The sequence below is a fragment of the Ambystoma mexicanum genome, chromosome 1p (assembly GCF_040938575.1).
Source record: "Ambystoma mexicanum isolate Mex_15411 chromosome 1p, UKY_AmexF1_1, whole genome shotgun sequence".
NCBI lineage: Eukaryota > Metazoa > Chordata > Amphibia > Caudata > Ambystomatidae > Ambystoma > Ambystoma mexicanum.
In genome coordinates, this window is record NC_090921.1 from 127,893,556 (window position 1) to 127,913,325 (window position 19,770).

Consider the following 19,770-nt stretch of genomic DNA (forward strand, 5'->3'; position numbering starts at 1 on the left):
CACAGAAACAGAAGTTGCAGATCTCCTCCAAACCATCCACATGTAAAGGAGACATCTGCCCACCGGCCATCATCAAAGGGTGCCCCGATGTGCTCACCCCTATTATCATTGCATTCATCAAGTCTTCCTTCTCCTCAGGAAGAGTACCACAAAGCTTAAACGCAGCATGGGTCCGTCCACTCAAAGAAACCCTACCTAGATCCCATGTGCGCAAACAACTACCGACCCATCACCACGTCCCCTTGCTCCTTAAAATCTTGGATAAAGCTGCCCACAACCAAGCCTAACACTACCTTGAATCAACCGCCATCCTAGGCAAAAGACAAATCAGGCTTCCGCAAAGGCCACGGCACAGAAACCGCCCAACTAGATTTAAAAAACCAGATCACCAAAACAATGATACGGGCAAACCTACCCTCCTGCTTCTCTTGGATCTCTCCGCCGCGTTTGATCTTGTTGATCACGAAATCTTGACCTCCCATCTCTCCAACGCAGCCCACTTCTCAAATAAAGCCACTTCATGGATACCCTCTTTCCTAGAGGGCAGAGCCATGAAGGTCTACTCCGATCAGGCCTACGCAGCTCCCACCAACCACTGTAGGGTGCCCCAGGGATCATGTACTGCACCTACCCTTTACAATTTATTTACGAAGGCACTTTTTGACATGCTGGATTCGCTCAGCATTGCCTACACAAATTAATGTCGATGATACCCAAGTTCTCCTCCCTCTCACTGGCTCTTTCGACCAAGACGCAGCAACTCTCCTTCAAATTCACACTACCATCCAAACTTGGATGGCAGCCAATGGTCTCTGCTTAAATAGGAACAAAATAGAGATCATCCGCCTAGGTCCCAAGGAAATACTGCCCAAACTCAACCAGAAATATGACAACTTTGTCATCGGCAACACTACCATACCTGTCTCCACCTCAGTAATGACCCTTAAACTCGACCCTCACAATGTTGCGACAGGTTAACGCTATTGCCTCCGCCCACACCACCAAACTTATAAATGCCATAAAACCTTTTCTAATCACCCAAAACTGCCTTTCTATCGCCTTTGCCAGTATAGGAGCTAAACTTTATTACTGTAATGCTCCCCTTGCAGGCACCTCAGCTAAAAACTCCAATAGACTCCAAACAGTACAAAGCAATGGGCTTGGCGCAGCCCTCTGCATCCCAAAAGAGACCACATCTCGCAGCCCACTGGCTTCCAGTTAAGATCCTAACACACAAATGCATCAATCTCTCTAACCCATCCTACCTATCAGAAACCATCTCCAGAGACGACACACCCAAAAAGAAATCATGCCAACCAACTCCACGTTCCCTCTATTAAAAGAGCAAACACCAGGGGCATTGGTTTTCCTCCCATAGCACCCAAACTTTGGAATGCCCTACCCAAGGCACTCAGAGCTGAACCCTCATCCACCTTTCGCAAATCCCTCAAAACCACTCTGTTCAACTAGCTCCTCCTCTCCCCCACAGTGCATATCTGGTAACTAAGCTGACTGCTTCCCATGTAACCTTTAAGCTTGTATCGTAACCACGGATTGCTATGTAACCACCAAGCTTTCTTTAGCCACTGTAACCAGCAAGATGCTCTGCAACAGCACCACCGTGCCTAAGGGCTGATGCATGCTTAAAAACAGCTAATAAATAAATTGGTAATTTTTTTGCCCTTTTAAATCTTTTTGGGGGCATTTTTAACTTGAAGTAGTTGCATGGCATAACAAAAAGAGAAATGCAGTAAAAAGACATTTTTAAAATGGGGCCACTAGGCCTGCAAATGCCTTGAAAGCTTCTTACCATATTCCATACTATCTTGGCAAAAAAAGCCTTTACAGATGTACTGAAAGGGATTCAACCAACAATTCTTGCTGTGAACTGGGTAATGATTGGTGACAGGGCAGCAGAGAAATGCAAAACGATCCCACTGTCAGAACAATCAGCTGCCGCATCACGGACCCATACTCGGATATCAGTACAGAATATTACCCATGAAACACAATTTGCCCTACAGTTGTATGAGCTATTGACATTTCAAAATCTCATTTCGATGGAGCGTATTGGATTGCTCATGTAAAATATTGCCATGGCTGAAATGTTGGGAGGATTTATTTTGTAAATCAATCCAGGGCAGAGAACACACTTCTGAATTCCTACACATTCGTGATCAATTCCTACGTTTCCAGGGCTTAAAATGGGATGCCTTTGTTGGTAGCTGCACGGATGGTGTTCTTTCAATGTTTGGTGCCAAAGCTGGGTTAAAAGCAAAAGTGCCAGTGAGTTGTTCCACATATTCTGCAGACACTGCAAGATACACCTGGGAAGCTTTGGCTGTGCGTAACATGGGGCATAAGCTCAGAGGTGCAGATTTCGGTTGTAAAGATCGTACATTTTATTATTTGATAATGCGCACAAAACCCAGGGGTAGCCGGGCGCAGCAGGTACACGGATACTTAAGCTTAGGTTGCATACAAAGGATAAGAAACATGTCAATACAGTGCAATACAAGCAGTTGAGATGAGAACTAACATGTTACAGTGTTGAGAGTACATATATACAAAGAGGTAAAAGGGTGAAAGCAAAATAGTCTTAGAACCGGGTTTCAGGAGTATCACGGCAGTTAGGTACAGCGAAATTAGTTGTCGTTGGACCCGAGCCAGTTTTTTACCTTACATCTAAAACTAGAGTAGGGTAGGTTAGCTCTCAGTGCAGTGGGCAATGCATTCCAAGCCTGGGCAGCTCTAACAGGGAAGCTTACTCCGCCCGCTTTGGATCGTCTAAATATGGGGGTTTCTAGCAGGAAGTGGTTAGTAGCCCTGGTGTGGTGGCTGGACGATTTTCTGGTCAGTCTGGACGAGATGTAAGGGGGGCGGGGCTGTGTTGTTGAGCCCTTTGTGGGTGAGCGATAGTGTCTTGTGAAGGACTCTGTCGCTGATTTTTAACCAGTGGTGGTCTTTCCTAATGTTGGAACACAATGCAGCAGTAAACACAATCTTGCAAAGGTAGGAGGAGCTGAAAGGTAACCGCACCTTTGGACAAAGCATTTAGACCATTTTTTTAATTGGCTTTCCAGTGTGCGGTCACTTTCAAGCTTTGAAGTACAAAATGCATGTCTCAAAGTTACAGATCTTCCATGGGCAAGATTATAACAAACAAATATGCAAGGTGCTTCAGTACCCGAATGGATGGCAGGAATACCACAACATAAGGTTCTTCAGTGCTGCCTGGCTGCCCTAATGCAAATGCTGTTCAGGCGAGATCTCAACTAATGGATTTGCACATCACATGAAGTGTCAACTTTCCTCGTGCACATCACTTGTGCCTTTTTCCCCTCTGGTCACAACAATTACAATATATAGGTCGTGTTTGGGGGTCGGAGGTTGTGCGGGGGGGGGGGGGGGGTCATGGCGAGGTGGGTAAATGGGGCACGGGGAGGAGCCCTCATCCCCCTTCCACAGACAGTGGGGGTGGAGGGGTACAGACAAGTTAAAAACACATAAAACAGTGTGCACTGCTCCATTTTCCTTGAGGAAGATATCTAAAACAAGGAACAGCTTACATTCTTGTTGAATGGGCCACCCAGTATTCTGGTAACGACTGGTTAATAGTTAACTGCATTGTTATTTTCTTTGAATGTCAAACACGATGTTGTCTTGGAGTTCTCCTTTAAGCAAGATCTTTATACAAGGAAAGGAGAATCCCCATGTCAAGGAAACATTTTTAAGTTGCGTTGTTAGAAGTTGAAGAGCAAAAACTCGGACAACATGTTTCACACTGTGGGCATAAGACTTTAATAACCCAAAAAGTGTAAAAGTATAGGTCAGTATACCTTATTTTGTCACCCTTCTCCATGGGTAGAGTGCATTTCTCTCAAGTCTGATATGTAAACAAAGGAACTCGCCCTGCAGGTCCAGTAGGATTTAAGAATGTCCCTGCCCTGAAGCAACATTTAAATTCTCTTTTGAAAAAATTGCTTTGCAGCCCTCAGAACCACTGGATCGACATCTCAAGTTGATGCTCCGATTGAAAAATAAAATACATTGAAACAGCAGCGCTTACCCATCATTTGCAGCACTTCCCTATACAGGAGGATAGAACAGTGAAACTGCCACCATTTCCCATTTTTAAAAGAACTGAACACCAGTAGAGTTAATACAAGCCCTAAAGTGCCACGGGGTACACATTGTCAGACTAGGTGTCATAGGTTTTATACAGTGGTGTGATGAAGACCCCTGCTTAACCTCTATGTGGATTGTGACCAGGGAGAGAAAGCAATTGCCAAGCACATGGGTGCCACCACAAGCTACAGGATGCTTAGCCCAGGGGTGGGAAGCGCGAGATCCCCATAGCTAGCCCAACCATGCCACAGGCAGACAGCAGGAGCTTACCACACAAACCCTGGGGCGGATCCCTAGTGCTGCGAGCATTCACAATGCTAAGTTAATACACAATGCAGCCTGCAGCCTGCCCCTTAAAAGTGTATCATTTTCAAAACTATACCCGATAAAGCAGATTATCAATTACCCGCAAGTAGCCTTAAGCAACTGTGTCCCACAGCATCTACGGAAAAGATTCACTCCCACGGGACAGGTGTTCCGCAAAGTAGGGAGCCCATGCAGAAGTGGTATGTGTGGAGAGAGGTACACCAATTTCCATGCATGTGTGCAATGTCTGCAGAATCCAATTGGCAGCTAAGTCTCTCAAAGCCCCAGTCTTGGACATTCAATTAAACATACCAATTTCTATGCCACAATCCAACAATCTTCTTCAGGAGCAACCAAAGAACCCAGGTGCACACAATCCTGTTACGCACACTCAGGGGGTGGAGTCCCACGGGTCAGTGCGGGTGTTTGGTGGACAATCTTTGGATGCAAATGGTGTAAAGAGAGGCTGAAAGATGTCAGGCAGGAGTGGAGTATGAGAGAATCAAAAGGAGGTGGTAGAGAGAAGCACCAAGAGAGGTGGGGGAAAAAAAAGGAGGAATTAAAAGTAGACCTAAGGCAGTGGAGAACGATTTGGGAGAAGGCAGGGGGGAGACTAACTAAGGAGGCGAGGCATGCATGCACCACAAACCTACAGGGTGAGGAGGCAGGTGGAGTAAAAGGACCATGTGGCATCATACTCAGGAGGCTACAGGTAGCTCAGAGCCAGGGACAAGAAAAGCCAGGACCCAAGCAGTGAATTGCCAAGGAAAAGCTGTTGGAAATGGGTAACATCTGGATCATGGCCATGACTGTGGTTTTTAACCTGGCTGACCTCTTCGGCTTTCTTTAGAAAACCTCCCTACCACCTCCTGCAACCCCACACCTACACATTTGACCCCAAAGCAGAACCAAACTTCCAGGCCAACTTGTCACAGTACCAAAGAGCAAATCTATCTCCACATGGGACTGCAAGACAAGGAAAGGAGGGTATCTGGGATCTTTGCAAATGAGTTACAACATGGAGACCCAGGAAGCATCTACAAACCATATTCTTGAGACAGATTACCCTACATCAGGAAAATGTGACCATTTGATCTTTCGTGGCATTCCTTTGACCACACTCTTGTATATTCCCCCCCCCCCCCCCCCCAAGTAAATCTCGGTTAATCTTGAAATGTCTTCCTTTGTGGACAGCACAGACTTTGTGACCGAGCACAGCACTTTCTTTACAGTTTAGTTTTTACTCCATGTATTTTTTTGTCAGTCTCGTTCACATACTAAGAGTTGGGTTTGACTGCTTGAGAAGAGCTACAACTAGGTGAGCCGAGGAACCTCAAGTTGTGTGTTTTTGTGTAGGTTTGGGAAGATACACCAAGCCAGTGAACATTCCCCATCACAATGTTAGCTGAGAATAAGACTGGGTAATCAAAGGTGCATTGTTGGAGAAAGGAAAAAAGAAACACTGTTTTGTAAAGATATTCAGCTTTATATTTGCCCACTTGCAGTGCTTACCTTTTGTTGTGCTTTGCGGAGTTCCCACAAGTTCATATCTGGTGAAGCCAACATCTGGAGACACCAAATATGACGTGAATTGCTCTGGCTTGAATCGTATGCGACAGTAGTTTTTATAGATGGCTTCCTGTACAAAAGGAGGCAATGCAAAAATTAGAGTAAGGTAAACATGTAAAGCATTTTATTTTCAATTCAATATATCAAGATTCCATGAGCAAACTACACTAGAGAAAACGAGTTAGTCTTTGGCAAAAGCATAGCAAACTATCCACCATTTGCTGGGATCCATTTGCAAAGCATATTTTACTCTGCATAAGAAATTTTTTTTTTAAAACCACAAAATTGGCAATGACGATAGTTTTGTCATTTGCAGTTTATTGTATTTTAAATTTATAGGCAACATTGCAGTACTTGCGCACTACAATTCTTACGACTGAGTGTTTGCAAATACTACACGAGTAACAGCCATAGAAATTAATGTACAAAAGTCCATTTAATATGTCCTGTATGGTATATTGTAGTTTCGACGACCAGTTTGTGGGTGGACATTTAGCACGACGTGTTTTGGTAGTATGGTCAAAGCAGCCATTGGATGGGGAGTCCTATTAAAACCATGGGGGAGAGGAGGAGAGCGACACTTGAATTACCCACAACAGGTCAGACTAAATGTGTCCACCTACAACTCTGGGTGACAAGTGACTAGATCTAACGTTATGTGACTGCATACATAATTACTGTGGGGTGAACTAGGGTTGGCAGGTGGTGTTGGGCAGGAATAGTCTTCCTTTTTTGCTCTAATTTGACGTAGCATTATCTTGGGGCCCAGGCTGAAGGAGAATAGGAAAAGATGTGCGGGTCAGGATGGCCGCTAAGAGTAGCAACCTACAAAGAAAACTACGAGTAGGGTAGTTCGAAATACATGAAGAGGTGCATGGCAGATTCGATTACAGAAATAAATGCAGTACAGCCCAGACTACATACATTAAATCGAAGCAGGGTATATATGAGGAGTATATACATACACTGTAAACTGGCACAGTTGACATACCTCACAATGCACCTACAACAGTCACTCGTAGGGGTGTGGGTAGTGATCACTGGGGGGCATCAGCACCATAGACCCCAACCACAACTCTTTGCTTGTCAGGTCTTCATTTCTTTACAATTAAATTACAAACCAGACACAGCAAGTAGACAGCTTCTCGTCCGAGGCTCGTATAGGCTTATGGTTAAGTGTTTCCTCTCAAGCCGCGCCACACGTTTTTGAAACAACTATGGGACAAGTTGGTGCAGCAAAACGAATTAAAAAATATATATTTTGCTGCAGGAAACACGGTTCAATGCCCACCATCTTTTAAAAGTGCCCATGATTCCTACAAGTTTTACTTTCTGTAGAACTTAGCCATTCGGGGTTTGCAAAAACTAAGAGCAGTTTTCTCCTGTTCGCGCAGATGGTCACATCCAGGCCGCACATGGCCTCAAAAACTGACAACCCATGAGACAAGAGGGATCAATTCACACAAAAGAGTGCCAGAGCGTCAATGCATACTGGCCTTGTAACAGAGGGTTGCCATTCAGTATTTCCTTTGAATTAGATAGCCTGCCATGCGATGATGTGCAACCTTACCACTGAACTCATGTATCTGCCGGGATTTTCACTGCGTCCCTTAAAACATTAAGAAACGCGCAAACATCACACTGCTCCGATATTGCGGGCAACTCGCATTAGTGATTTCGCACAAATGGGAATGCCGTGATGGCATGGCTCTCGCAGGGCAGTGCCCCATTTTCTCTCCCCCACTGTCGTTTCCGCACGTTCAACTTCTTTTCACAGCCAATCAATGCAATGACAGTCACTTCTAACAGTTGGCCTGTCGGCCCCAAATTAGATCCCTTTGGTTGTATGGGATGCCTAAAAAGAATTCTGGCCTCTAGAGCTTAACGAGAACATCTCGGGTTCATTGCACAACCATGAATTCTAGCGCTTCCTTCCAAGGTACTAAAAACTGCCATCAGTTGAAAGTTGCTTGGTACGAGTATTTCTTACCTTCTTTCTTTCACAATCAGCCTTTGATCCAACATAACCATTACCCATGTACCCCTACTTACACAACCACATTCCCTTTACTTCAAAGCCATAGTATCCTCCTAATGTGTTAGTGCTGTGCACCCCTTTTGTATGACAGATACTCCCTAATCTTCAGTCCCCTCCCCTCCCCCCTTTCTTCACAGACTACGGCCTGGTTACCACAGACGGAGGCTGTGAGGAATTGAACCGCCAGCACGGTGGGCGTTTGCTCACCTAGGCTTTTTAATAATGTTATATGAAATTGAATGATGGTAGAACCACCTCTGGAACATGTGTGGGGCTAATCAGCACATTTTCCTATGATCAACGCATGACAGACCTGTGTACTCTGAGTGGACACAGCCTACAGGCACAGTCCACCCTGTCATTTAGTTGGGATCTGACAGGCAGAGTACACGATGCATCTCCAGAAGGCGGAGACCAAACCTTACCCCTGCCATGGCCAGCCTAATTATCTATCAAAGGCCCCATGGATCCGTCCTGTCCGTTTATTTACCCTCTACAATTAACACACTAAGAATATTCTTCAAAAAGGCACATATGTGGCCTTGCTGCAGAGGTTTAACCAAAGCAGACTAGAAACCCCAATGACCTTTGATAAGCACTGTGTCAATCTGAAGCCAGCTCCCGCCCCTCAGTATCAAGGGTAGTGACCAGTCATGTCTGGAACTTTGTATTTACAGTAGGCATGCCCACAGGGGGATCCCATTCAGAAGGTACGAGTATGTGGTTTGGCAGAGACCAAAAGTAAGGCCCCGCCGCAGCTTCAAGGGAGACCTGCCGCTCGGGAGCCACAGAGAGCTCTATTAACTAAAGAGACCCTACAACAGACAGGAAGATGGGTGGGACTTAGGATTACGTGTTTTCATCCCTTTACCTTTTCTGTTAAAGCACTCTGGTTATGACCTCATGCTTATAGGAGATGGTGGGTGGGGACCAAGGATCGGTTCATTAAGGTAGCCTTAACCTACACCAATCACTGTTGCCCATTTTGCTTTAAAAGAGGACGCAGTCCCTTTTTTGGGGAAGACTCCTTTAGACTTCCCAAAGAGTAACCAGAACAACTTATTTGGACCCTGGCTGAAGGTACAATCTGCTGTAAAGCTTCCGCCAGTGATGGAAGGCCAGGATTTCCAAAGATGGAAGCAAGATTCCTCCCTTAAACATCTCCCAGAGAACATATGAAGAAACTGAATCCAGAGAACACTCCAGCAGCTCCAGAACCGGTACCCTCCAGCTGCACCAGAACTGGTACCCAGCCAGCACACAGCGTGCCCTGCTAGCGCAAGTTTCCTATGTGGGACATGCCAGAGAGTCTCTGAACCAAACCAAGGACATGGCCGTTGTCTGCAATACTCTCCTCCGCTTTGGCCCGTCCGCCTTAAAGAACAAGCCCAGTGAAGAAGCTAGGAGGAGTGCATCGACAATCTTCAACCAGCATCCTCCTTACAAGACATTTGAGCCAGTTGTGCCCCTCAAGCTGCAACCAACTGCACTGCTGACTGTTGTCATGTTGCCGTCGCGAATGTCGTCTGAGACGCCTCGACCAGTGCTTCAGACCCACCAAACAGCACGTAGACAGTTGCTGACCCGTCGTTTAGGCCAGCCTGCAGTGGTCCGTCCAGCTTTGCACGCCTAACTGCCTGCAGCGGTCCTCAGTCTTGAAATCAGTCGCAGGAGCTGCAAAGCACCCTGAAACCAACTCTACCACGTTGAGCACCAAGAACATCTACAAGCACATACATTGTGGATCTGTCCCCCTGGTCCTTCTCTCCAGGCCTTAGGGAGACTGTACAGCCCATTGCACCCTTTGTGCTGAAACCAAGTATTCTTGAACTATTGATATTATTACTTTACGGACTACCCTCCTGTCAGTATCCAGAGTGCACCCTTTTTCCTTCTTGAAACTGTCTTTCCTCTGCATTCCTTTACAGGGTGGGTTGTATTTTGTTGTGTGCTTTAACTGTTTTTATAATAAAAGTAGATGTGTATACAAATGAACTTAGTCATGTGAGCATTTAAAAAAAAAAAAAATAATAACTGCTAATTGTATTCTAAAAATAAGCGGCACGTCAATCAAGGTATTTTGTTTTAATACACTTGTTCCAATTACACTATGGTATACTCATTTTATGAGTTTACATGAATTTGAATCTCAGAACGTATATTTTTCCACATGGATTCAAGCTCATGCAGTCTGATAGCTGGGTCAACGAGATCAGATCTAAATCCTAGTAGGGCTGACATGACCTGCCATCCTTCTGAAGTTAAAAAAGGGAAGGAGTAGCATTGGCTTCAAAATACCAGATTCGAGCATTTACAAACCAGTTAGTTCTGCTAATGGCTATATAGTGCACCCAAAGTTCACTTCTCGCACGCTCTTGCAACCATGCTATGAAACAGTGCCATACCGTTAGGTTCTTTCTTTTTCCATACGAGGGCCAGGACTGCGGCTCAAGGAGGAAGATGCCCCCAGGACGAAGATGTCTGTAGATACGCTTGAACAATCGCTTCAGCCCCTCGTCGCCCCAGTTCAGGTGAACCCACTTGGTCATGCTCAAGCACAAAATGACATCGTATTCTGGATTCTGGGCTTCCAGAAGCTCGTCTCGCTCTAGTACATAGTTGCCCTAAAAAGAAAAATAAGAAAGCTGCATCTGATTAATCAAAGTATTGGATATGCACATCATTAATAAAGAACTCGCCATGGACCCCTCTCCAAAATAAATCAAAGACACCATTCCCTAACGGCAACTTTACCCACAATGACTTTCGTGCAATCCCAAACATATCTGCTAAAGACAATGATTTTCTGTGGGGTCCACTATTCATCCACTATGGCTACCAGTGGAGTGAGAGCAGCTCCCCATCTTTCTCCCACTATTTTTGTATGGCAACACAAGCCAGTATAAATGGCCAATTTGTTAGGGATTTTTGTACACTTATAGATGGGGCGGGGTAAGGGAATAGGTGAAAGTAGGGGGAGGTGGAGGCCTCCCCCTGCATTATTTAAAAAAGTAAATTCGACAAAAATTTTAATTAAAAAAAAAAAACATTTTTCAATAGGTCGTTTTTTTCGTGTTTGCTTGACACCAACACCAACCAGAAGCTGCTTTTGGCTCCCCAGCCCAACTGATGCTAAACAAACACACCTATGTGAAGTTAACTGCATTCTGGACAATCTAAAAACAAACATTAGGACACAACCATATGACATTTAAAGCTGACGGTGAAATGAATAATTGACAAAATGTTACGTTTGCATCATATGTGGAAGTTCAATTTACGGAACGCTGTGTACTAGTGTCTATTTCCCCAGTGGCAGCCCCATGACAGTTTAATACCGGATACCCAGGAGCTGCTTTTAGCTCCTGCTCATCGAAACTTAATTCCGATCCTTGCAGTGAAACAATTTTACATGTGCAAAAAAAAGCCACCAACAGCCTAGGCACATCACTAATGGAAAGAGTGCCCCGAATGTTCACCCATAGGGGTAGATATGAAAGTGTCGACAGCCCCAGAGTACCGCCATAGCCTCCTTCTCGATGTGCAAATACTGCTGTTCGGTAGGCGCTCGGGATGCATGCACGATGGGTTTGGTTTCCCCTGTGCTGTGATTGTTGGACAAAGAAGGCCCCGAGGCCAACACGGCTCATATCAACATACAGTTCTGTCGTCAGGGTGGGGTCGTAATAGGCCATTGTTGTGTCCAAACAAAGAGGTCTTGATTCGCTCAAACGCTTCCTGGCATTCAAGGCTCCAGTCCCATTTGATGTTTGACCTGGTGAGCTCCCTGAGTGGTTCTAACATGGTCACCAGGTTTGGAATTAATTTGCAGCAATAGGTTACCATTCCCAAGAAACTGCGTACTTCTGTGGGTGTTGTTGGTGGGGAGGCCTGCTTTATGTCTGCTACCTTATGTGGGTCCGCAAATACCGCCTCGCTGTTGAAGACGTACACGAAGAACGTTCTCTTCTTTCAGAAATTGGATCACTTCAATAGCTTATTGGAACACCCCGGAAGCCGGGGGGAAATGCTGAAGCCTAGCCTCTTGTACCGCCGCAGACCCAGGTGGGTGGAGAATGTTTGAATATACCTCAAGTCTCTGTGCAGTTTCAATTGGTGGTAACCACCATTGAGTCAATCTTTGAAAAAATCTTCGATCCTGGAAGGTCCGTTAATATCTCATCTAACATGTGCCCTATTTAAAATCGTTGCGTTAGCTCGGCGCTTGTCTTTCCAAATACTTACCTTTGCTAGTTGTTTCAGCTTTTTCGTGACCACCATAGGCGACACCCATGATGTTGGTCCAGTCACTAGTTTGATTGTGCCAGCCTTTTCAAGTTCTTGCAGCTCCTTTGCCACCAGTCTCTCAAGTGAAATGGAGTTCTCCTATGGCGTACCGCCCGGGGCTGCACTGCAGGGTCAATATGTAATTCTATGAGTATGACTTTCAGGCATCCAATGCCTTTGAGGATGCCAGGGCGTTTTGCTAGGTCAGTGACGTCTGTGGAATAGACAGGCAACCTCAAAAATGAAGCGGCTCAGTTCTAGGTCTTCAGCTGCATCCCCCCTAAGTAGGCATTCGATTCCAGCATTGACAACGTAGATCTTTGATTTGATGGCCGTCTCGCCACTGTTTAGTTTGGTTCTGAACCGTCCCTCTACTGGGAGTGACGTCTTGCTGCCATAGACAAATGTTTCGGCTGTCTTGAGTTCCAGTAGGGGACGCAGTGTCCGGAGCATGGTGGTTGACATTACATTTACCGATGCTCCTGTGTCGATTGTCTCAAGTGTCTTGACCCTGTATATTTTATGAGGAATTTGGGTCTTTTCCTTTTTCGGCTCGACGTTTCTGTGGTCCAGTGCCGAGATCCGGTGGATTTTGCTCCTCCTCCTCGTTCTCCCAGTCCCCGTAGCTGGTGCTAATTCTCGTAGTCTTGTGTGTTAGGCATCTGGTGGCTCATCGTCCGTTTGCATGGTGGTGCAGAAAGTAAAAAGTTTCATAGCCCGGATTTAACTGCAGCATAAAACGTGATGCGAGGGCGTCCTTGGCTAGTTGGTATATGTCTGCACCGTCTAACCAAGGAGTTGAAAATGCACAGCATGTTGTCGCCCACGTTGAGCAGGAGGTGCAATCTAATTTTTCTTGGCGTTATGTCCTTGAAGTCTATCGTCATTTCGAACTTTCGGATCCACAGCATCCAACGGGGCCCCACTGATGATGGATCGGTGTAGAGGTCAAAAGGTCCCAGTGCGGCCGTGGCACCTCCATGATGGCGAGGGGACAGCACTGGTGGTGTCAGTGACACAGCTATCCTTGCTGGTGTGCTGGGTCTTGGCATGGAGAGACCAGCTGCCATGTTGCCCTAATGCTGCGTGCACCCATGTGTCGATTGGTGATGGGCTCTTCCTCACCTGCGATTTCTGGAGTCTGGGCGATATCCAGTGGTTTAGCAGTTCAGGTGCCTTTCCATATTCTTCATATGGCATGGTTTGTGGCAGTCATTGCCTTTATATACACCATGTGTGGAGGAGGCGATCTCCAACTTGTTTCCAAAAAATGTGATCCATATGACCGTGTTCTGCAGGAGATTGCGTGCCAATTACTATGCATGTGCTTATTTTCATGAGCGTGTCACCAGTGTCCAGTGTTATATCCCTCCTGACGGTGCTGCTGGTGGAGAGAGGGATCAATGAGGGCCGCATTACAGGCCTTGGTGCGCGGTGGGCACAGAACACGCGACATCAGTTTGGAATTGTGCCCCGAACTGCCTGCCTTCCGCAGGGTGGGCCCTTTATCGCTCCTCATGTCTTTGCGCATGCGGGGACGTGAGGCGGATATAACACTGGCTGGACAGACTACAAAAGTGCTGTACTTCCAACACATTACGTACCATTGCCACTCTGCAACAGATTCACACTACATGCAAACATAGCATTCATCATAAAGCAAAGAAAACGCTAATTTCCTTGCATATTCAACCTACAAACATTGGAAGCGGATGTACCACGACCCCCCACTGACACAGCCATTAACACTACTTTGAATGTGAGGGGAGGCACACATCGTTGTTTGTGCCATTTTTCATTTTAATTTCCCCAACTTTCCCAAGCGTTAACATTTAAACAAAGGCATGCCTAAAAAAATGTAAGGTTTGCCACATGAAGTTACTTTTTGTTTCAGCTGGATACTGTATCCATTGAGGCCGACACTATTCTCGTGTGAGACAGACTCGTAAACCCCAAATAAACACAAGTAACAATCTGGGGGTAATGGCACCAGTGTAACCCCCACCTCGCCTCAACCCCTATAAAAGGTGCTCAGGTTTTCCTCCACGAGGGCCTATCGGGTGATTAGGAGATTCTCCAAGCCCTTGCCGAAGTAAGGCAGTAGCCGAAAGAAACAAGATCCACGTCAGCAAACATCCATATTTAATGCAAGTGTATAGGCTTATAGGCAAAAGCAAAATAAACCCAAGTAGGGCATGGCATGGGCTTGCCTTGCAGCCAATCCGCAATGAGTAACACGCCCTTCGAGTATGGCTACCTAGCCCAATTCAAATAGCAAAACACCATCACAGGAAAATACAGCAGGAGATTGCGGTCATTTACTTGAGATGGGAGGCAGGGATGCTTCTGAAATGACGATCTGGCCAGAGCACAGCACTCAAATGATTGCGTGACTGCCAACGGGGCACAAGGCTGTGCGCCAAGGCAGAAAGCAAATTAACGGCCTTAAACCTAGGACCTACGGGCAGAAGACAGGTCGGACTGGGGCATGCAGTTGCCTCCGAAACCAATGAAAAAAAGTGGCCCACAGTTGCAAATGACAATTCATTCCTTTTGGGAAAGATTGCTTGAATAGTACCCAAAGGGGGGAGGTTTTTTTGCAATGTAAAGAATCAGCAACACTGGGCACAACTACTAGCCGCATAGTGAAGTAACTCATCAAACGGACCCACATTTTGCAAATAAATGGGGCACTTTCAACCCAAACCAAAAAAAAAAAAACAATAATAATAACAACATGGGCCACACATTTTACGTTCTTTTTTTTGGTTCGGGCATTACCCTAGCCTAGATAGAGGCCATTCCGAGCCTGGCAGGAGACAAGAAGAGCACCCGCTACAACTTTTCTACATTGCCTGCAACACAAGGCCCCATCTTGCACCCTTTGAGAACGGATTCCTGGTGCAGAGTCATTAAGAATGAGCCCACCATGGATGTTTAATTGGGGGAGGGGATGAATACTTGGGTGCCCAGCAGATGCGGGGTGCAGCCACTGTAAGATCTAAAGAAGCTTAAAGCTTCCCTGTACCAGCAAAGCCTGAGAGGCAGCCATCGCTTCTCGCCATCTGCCCACCAGTCCCGTGAACGTTGCCACTTCTGCTGCAATCCGACGTAAATTGCAATTCTGATTAAAGTGGGCAACCCGGAGTGGCTAATCCTGTGCGCGCCTGTGGGCGAGCAGCCAGTATTTAGAAAAGCAGGTCTTTCTAAGTGCCAGCTAAAGCCAGGGCCAGTTGCCGCGAGTGCCCGCCTGGAGAACATGCCCGCACAGGTCTGCTTCCAGTCCAGATCAGCTGATCACCTCCCCACCCTGCACAATCTGGCCTGGCTTTCAGGATCCACTTGTGTATCCCAGACAGATCTCCGCGGAGTAAACACTAAGGCCGCTTAATCGGACTTCGGTTTACGATCTGGACCGCTGCCCGGGAACCCAACGTCGCTCACAATGCAACACACACACGGGGCTTCTTTCTGCGATGCGCGTGGCAGGCGGGGGTGGGCACGGCCGATGCCCAGGACGGCCGATGCCCAGGACGGCCGCCTATGCGCGTGGGGCAGGGGCTGCAACGTGGCCCATCCCATGCCGGGGAGCAGGCAAGTTACCCTTTAAAGGAAGGCTTGCTTTGGGATGTCATGGAGGGAGGGATGGCCTGCACGTGTCTGAGAGCTATCCAGGGCTCAAGTCTGGGGGGTGGGGGTGGAGAGAAGGACTCCCTCACTTTTGGTGACGCCAAATTCAATTGTTATGTTAACGAGGCTCCCACGTTTTTAAATGTAAGGACATGACCCCTGGGCACGGCTCTCAATCGTGAACAGTCCATGTAGCAATCCCCAGGACTACTGGTGCCGTACCCCTACCCGACACCGCCTAGATATTTCAGCCCCACGACAGGTAGTTTTGCGCCTTACGTGCAAGTTCCACCTGTGGCTGACTATGTAGGAGTTACTTTCTCCAGACTGTTCCTGAACACTCAAGGGAAGGCCTAAAATGCTGCCTTTGCACAAAAACGAACCCCCCCCGCTTAAAGTGAAATCCAGGGCGCAGAGCTACCATGTATGTACAGGCCCAGTAGCCGAATAAAAGAGCTGCATTTACCAAGAAAGTAATTATACAACAATTACCATTAATATTATAGGGCTCGAAATTGGATAAGGCCTATAAGAGCCGGCTACCAGGAGCTACTTTTGGCTCCCCAAGCCAAATGGTGCAACACAAATATACCTACCTGACATTAACTCGGCGCCTGTGACTTTGCAGAAACAAATACATTAGTAAACCTGGAAATAAGGAACGGTTTTATGCACGGGACACCTCATTCGGAAGTTTACATTAAACTGGGTTCTTATATCATACTTCATGAAGGAGTCTAGCCTCTAAGCGCCGGACCAGGTTTGAAACCCATGATGCTCAGCTTGCTTCAAAGACAAGCGTGCTGTCCTTTAGCTGTGCATTTGTGCCTCATTCTGCACCACCCATCACAGAAAAAATAATACAGACGAGACAGTAACAGATCTAGTGGCACAGTTATGCAGCGGCAAAGATGGAACAAATGACAGAGGCAAGATTGACGAACTGACAAAAGTAAACGAGAAAGCAATTTAGAGAGAATGCTCAAAGTGAAGCCAATCAAAGCACCATGGCCAGAGACCAAGGATCAAAAGGAATGGCACACAAGACTGCAACACAGTAATGGAAAGAGGGGTTGAAGACATGAATTTTTATATGCATGTCACAGTTTGAGACTGGCCTTTAGTAGCTCCTGGGGCATAAAGAGTTGCTACTGGTCAGCGGAAAATCCTGACACCCAGGAAATACTTCCAGCTCCTGCTCCACGAGTTCCAATTTCAACCCCTGCTATTAGGGTAGTTATTGAGCGCTGACCTAGCTTGAGGAAGCAACAGAACAATTGACAAGTCATGGGAGGGCAAAGGCACAAAGGGGAGGGAAGCCAACAATGCGGGCAAACAATTAGGCAGCAAGGGATCTACAAGCAAATCAGCCAGTTTCAGGCTAGGCAGAGTATGGATCTAGGTGTTCAGTAGGAGCAAATATACAAAATCTGGAAAACAATATTTTCCCATACTCATCTGTTTTCCTAACAATCTTACCTTTATGAACATCACGTTGTTAGGGAACGCCGTTAATGGACCTTCTTGCAGTAGCTGTGGGGCGATGATCGGACCGCGACTCACCACTAGTGACAATGGGAAAGTGGTCTTCTTGCCTTCTGCTGCCTGATTCCGTGTCTGCTGCAGTTCATCCGATAGGTAGTGGCGGACGTTTTGCCGTGCTGCAGTGATCAGACTTCCATCGATATCCACCCCAACTACCCGTGCTGCTTTCCAGTGCTTGGCTATACTCAGACTGATATGGCCAACATTGCATCCCAAGTCCAGCACCTCCTTTCCCTCAAACCACTCTGGCTTGAAGACCCGCAGCCGAGGGTCTTCCCCCCGCCCAGGGTTCCGATATCCATAATACTTGCAGTAGTTGCCATACTGAAACTTTTTTTGTGCTGGCTTGAAGTTTGGTTGCTGCCGCTGGCCAGGATGCCAATTGCTGACACCACCAGCTTTGCTTCCGCTACCCTTCGCCCTTTCCGGGCTGATTTTCCGTTTTCCCTCTGTAGATTCACAGCTTTCCCTACTAACATGCCCACCTCCCACTTCAGATTTACTCGATGTGTGTTTCCTCTTGCGATGGCGCATGTTGCCACTGTTGGAACATGATGAGCTGTTGTGTGCACCACCGTGGCTTGTCCTGGTGTGTGTCGAGCCAGCCCTGGCATGGGACACACCAGCTGGCAGCACTGGGTTGACCACCTCATCCCTGCAGTTGATGGTTGTGTTAAGTTCATAGGGCAGTGGCTCTGCAGCCACTACATCGGCAGGGGTAGCCGTCTCTTGCGGCGGGGTGTCAGGTGGAGCTGCCCCCTCAGTCCGGCCATGCCCTCCACTTTCAGGGGGTGCTGCGGCTGTTGTGGTAGGATGGTGGCGGTGACGGTGTCTCTTGCGACCACCGGTCTTCAGGGGGGAGACCAATACCTCTCCATCGTTGCCTTGGTTCAGGCTGAGCGGGTCAGTGATGTCCCGGGGGACCAGGATCTGCACTGGGTCACGGCCCCGGCGTGGCAGGGGGGAGCTGCAGGGTGTCTCAGCATTAAGCGCACGATTGACTTCCTCATCCAGCAAGCTGTTCAGATTCAGTGGGTCGAAGATGTTGCCCCCTAGTAGAAAGTTGGATGGAAGGACAGGTTCACAGTCTGAATTGGCACGCCTCCGTCGTTTGCTGAAAGGGCCTCCTGGGTGCTTGAACCCCCCAACATGGAAACTGTTCCTTCTCTTGCCTCCTCCCACAGGTTTTGGGGGCTGGAAGCCGTTGCGAGGCCGCCCGCTCTCAGGCTCCTTGGCCCGCGAAGGCGGAGCAAACCCCGCGGGGGCGTTGACTGGGGCACGCGGAGGCAGAGGACTTCCCCCGCCCTTGGCCTTTTTTTCGCTGGGTGTTTCTATCATGTTCTGCATCGGGCATGGGGGCTTACTGGGGTTGCTAGGCGCCCGAATGTTACCGCACCGCCAACGGCAGGAAAACTTCCTCAGTGCAAGCTCGTGCTTCCCTCCAAAGTGGGCGTGGATGTGCCGAGCGCCCAGTCAATCAAATATTTTTTCACCAATGACTGTGCGATGGATTTTGGGCATGCTCCTCCGCCACCGCCCACTTCAGATACCCCGCCCACTAATTAGCATATGTCAACTGAGCGTGACGTCAGCTCACAACAATTTCTTTTCTCGCAGGTACCTAAATAAAGAGAACCTGAGGCGATCCGTCCTGTGTAGGCGCAGCGGATGACGAAATTCCCGTGCCCCGTCCGTCTCCTCAAATGCGTCGCCTGAGCGTCATTGTCCTCGCGCCGCCGCGTGACGTCGCAAACGCCATGTACACGGTCATGCCCCGCCCCTTCTTGTCTACCCTGCTAGAACTCGTAGCCCCCTTCCTGAGGCCCAGGCCATCTCGCTCCGAGCGCTCTCTGAAGTGCTCAGCCCTCTGCACGGCCTATATATAGAAGAAGGTGGCGGGGCTGGACGACACCCTCTCGAACCAATGGAGGCGCTGCTGCTGGCGGAGAGGCGTGGCTTTAGGACCCATCTCCGCCAATCATGACTACGGGAGGTGCGTCGCTGCAGGACCTTCCAGTTGAAGCCCTCTGGCTGGCCTTTAAAATGCCACATTCTATATGGTGCATAAAATGATTTTCATGCCTTCTATAGTCGTCAGCAGAATTTCGTTGTACACGCAGCCGAAACCTTGCCGAAAAAGTAAAAGAAAGGGATATGATATAGTTGCATATAAAAAAGCTTTTGTTGCAGGCATAACTAGGCCTACCTAAACAAGATAACACGTCGGTTTTTCCTACACAACGCAAATGAGTTAAATATAACGTAAA

At 47.5% G+C, this 19,770-nt stretch overlaps 1 protein-coding gene across 1 annotated transcript in view; it reads right to left on the reverse strand.

The window, feature by feature from the left end:
* MEPCE (methylphosphate capping enzyme) overlaps window positions 1–19,489 on the reverse strand; it is a 34,520-nt gene extending 15,031 nt beyond the window's left edge. The window contains exons 1-3 of the mRNA XM_069644888.1: window positions 17,438–19,489; window positions 10,447–10,665; window positions 5,947–6,073 (exon numbers count right to left, since the gene is read on the reverse strand). Of these exons, the coding sequence (XP_069500989.1) occupies window positions 5,947–6,073; window positions 10,447–10,665; window positions 17,438–18,850 (1,759 nt within the window). The 5' untranslated portion in view covers window positions 18,851–19,489. The remainder of the gene's footprint in view (window positions 1–5,946; window positions 6,074–10,446; window positions 10,666–17,437) is intronic.
* Between the last annotated feature and the right edge of the window lie 281 nt (window positions 19,490–19,770).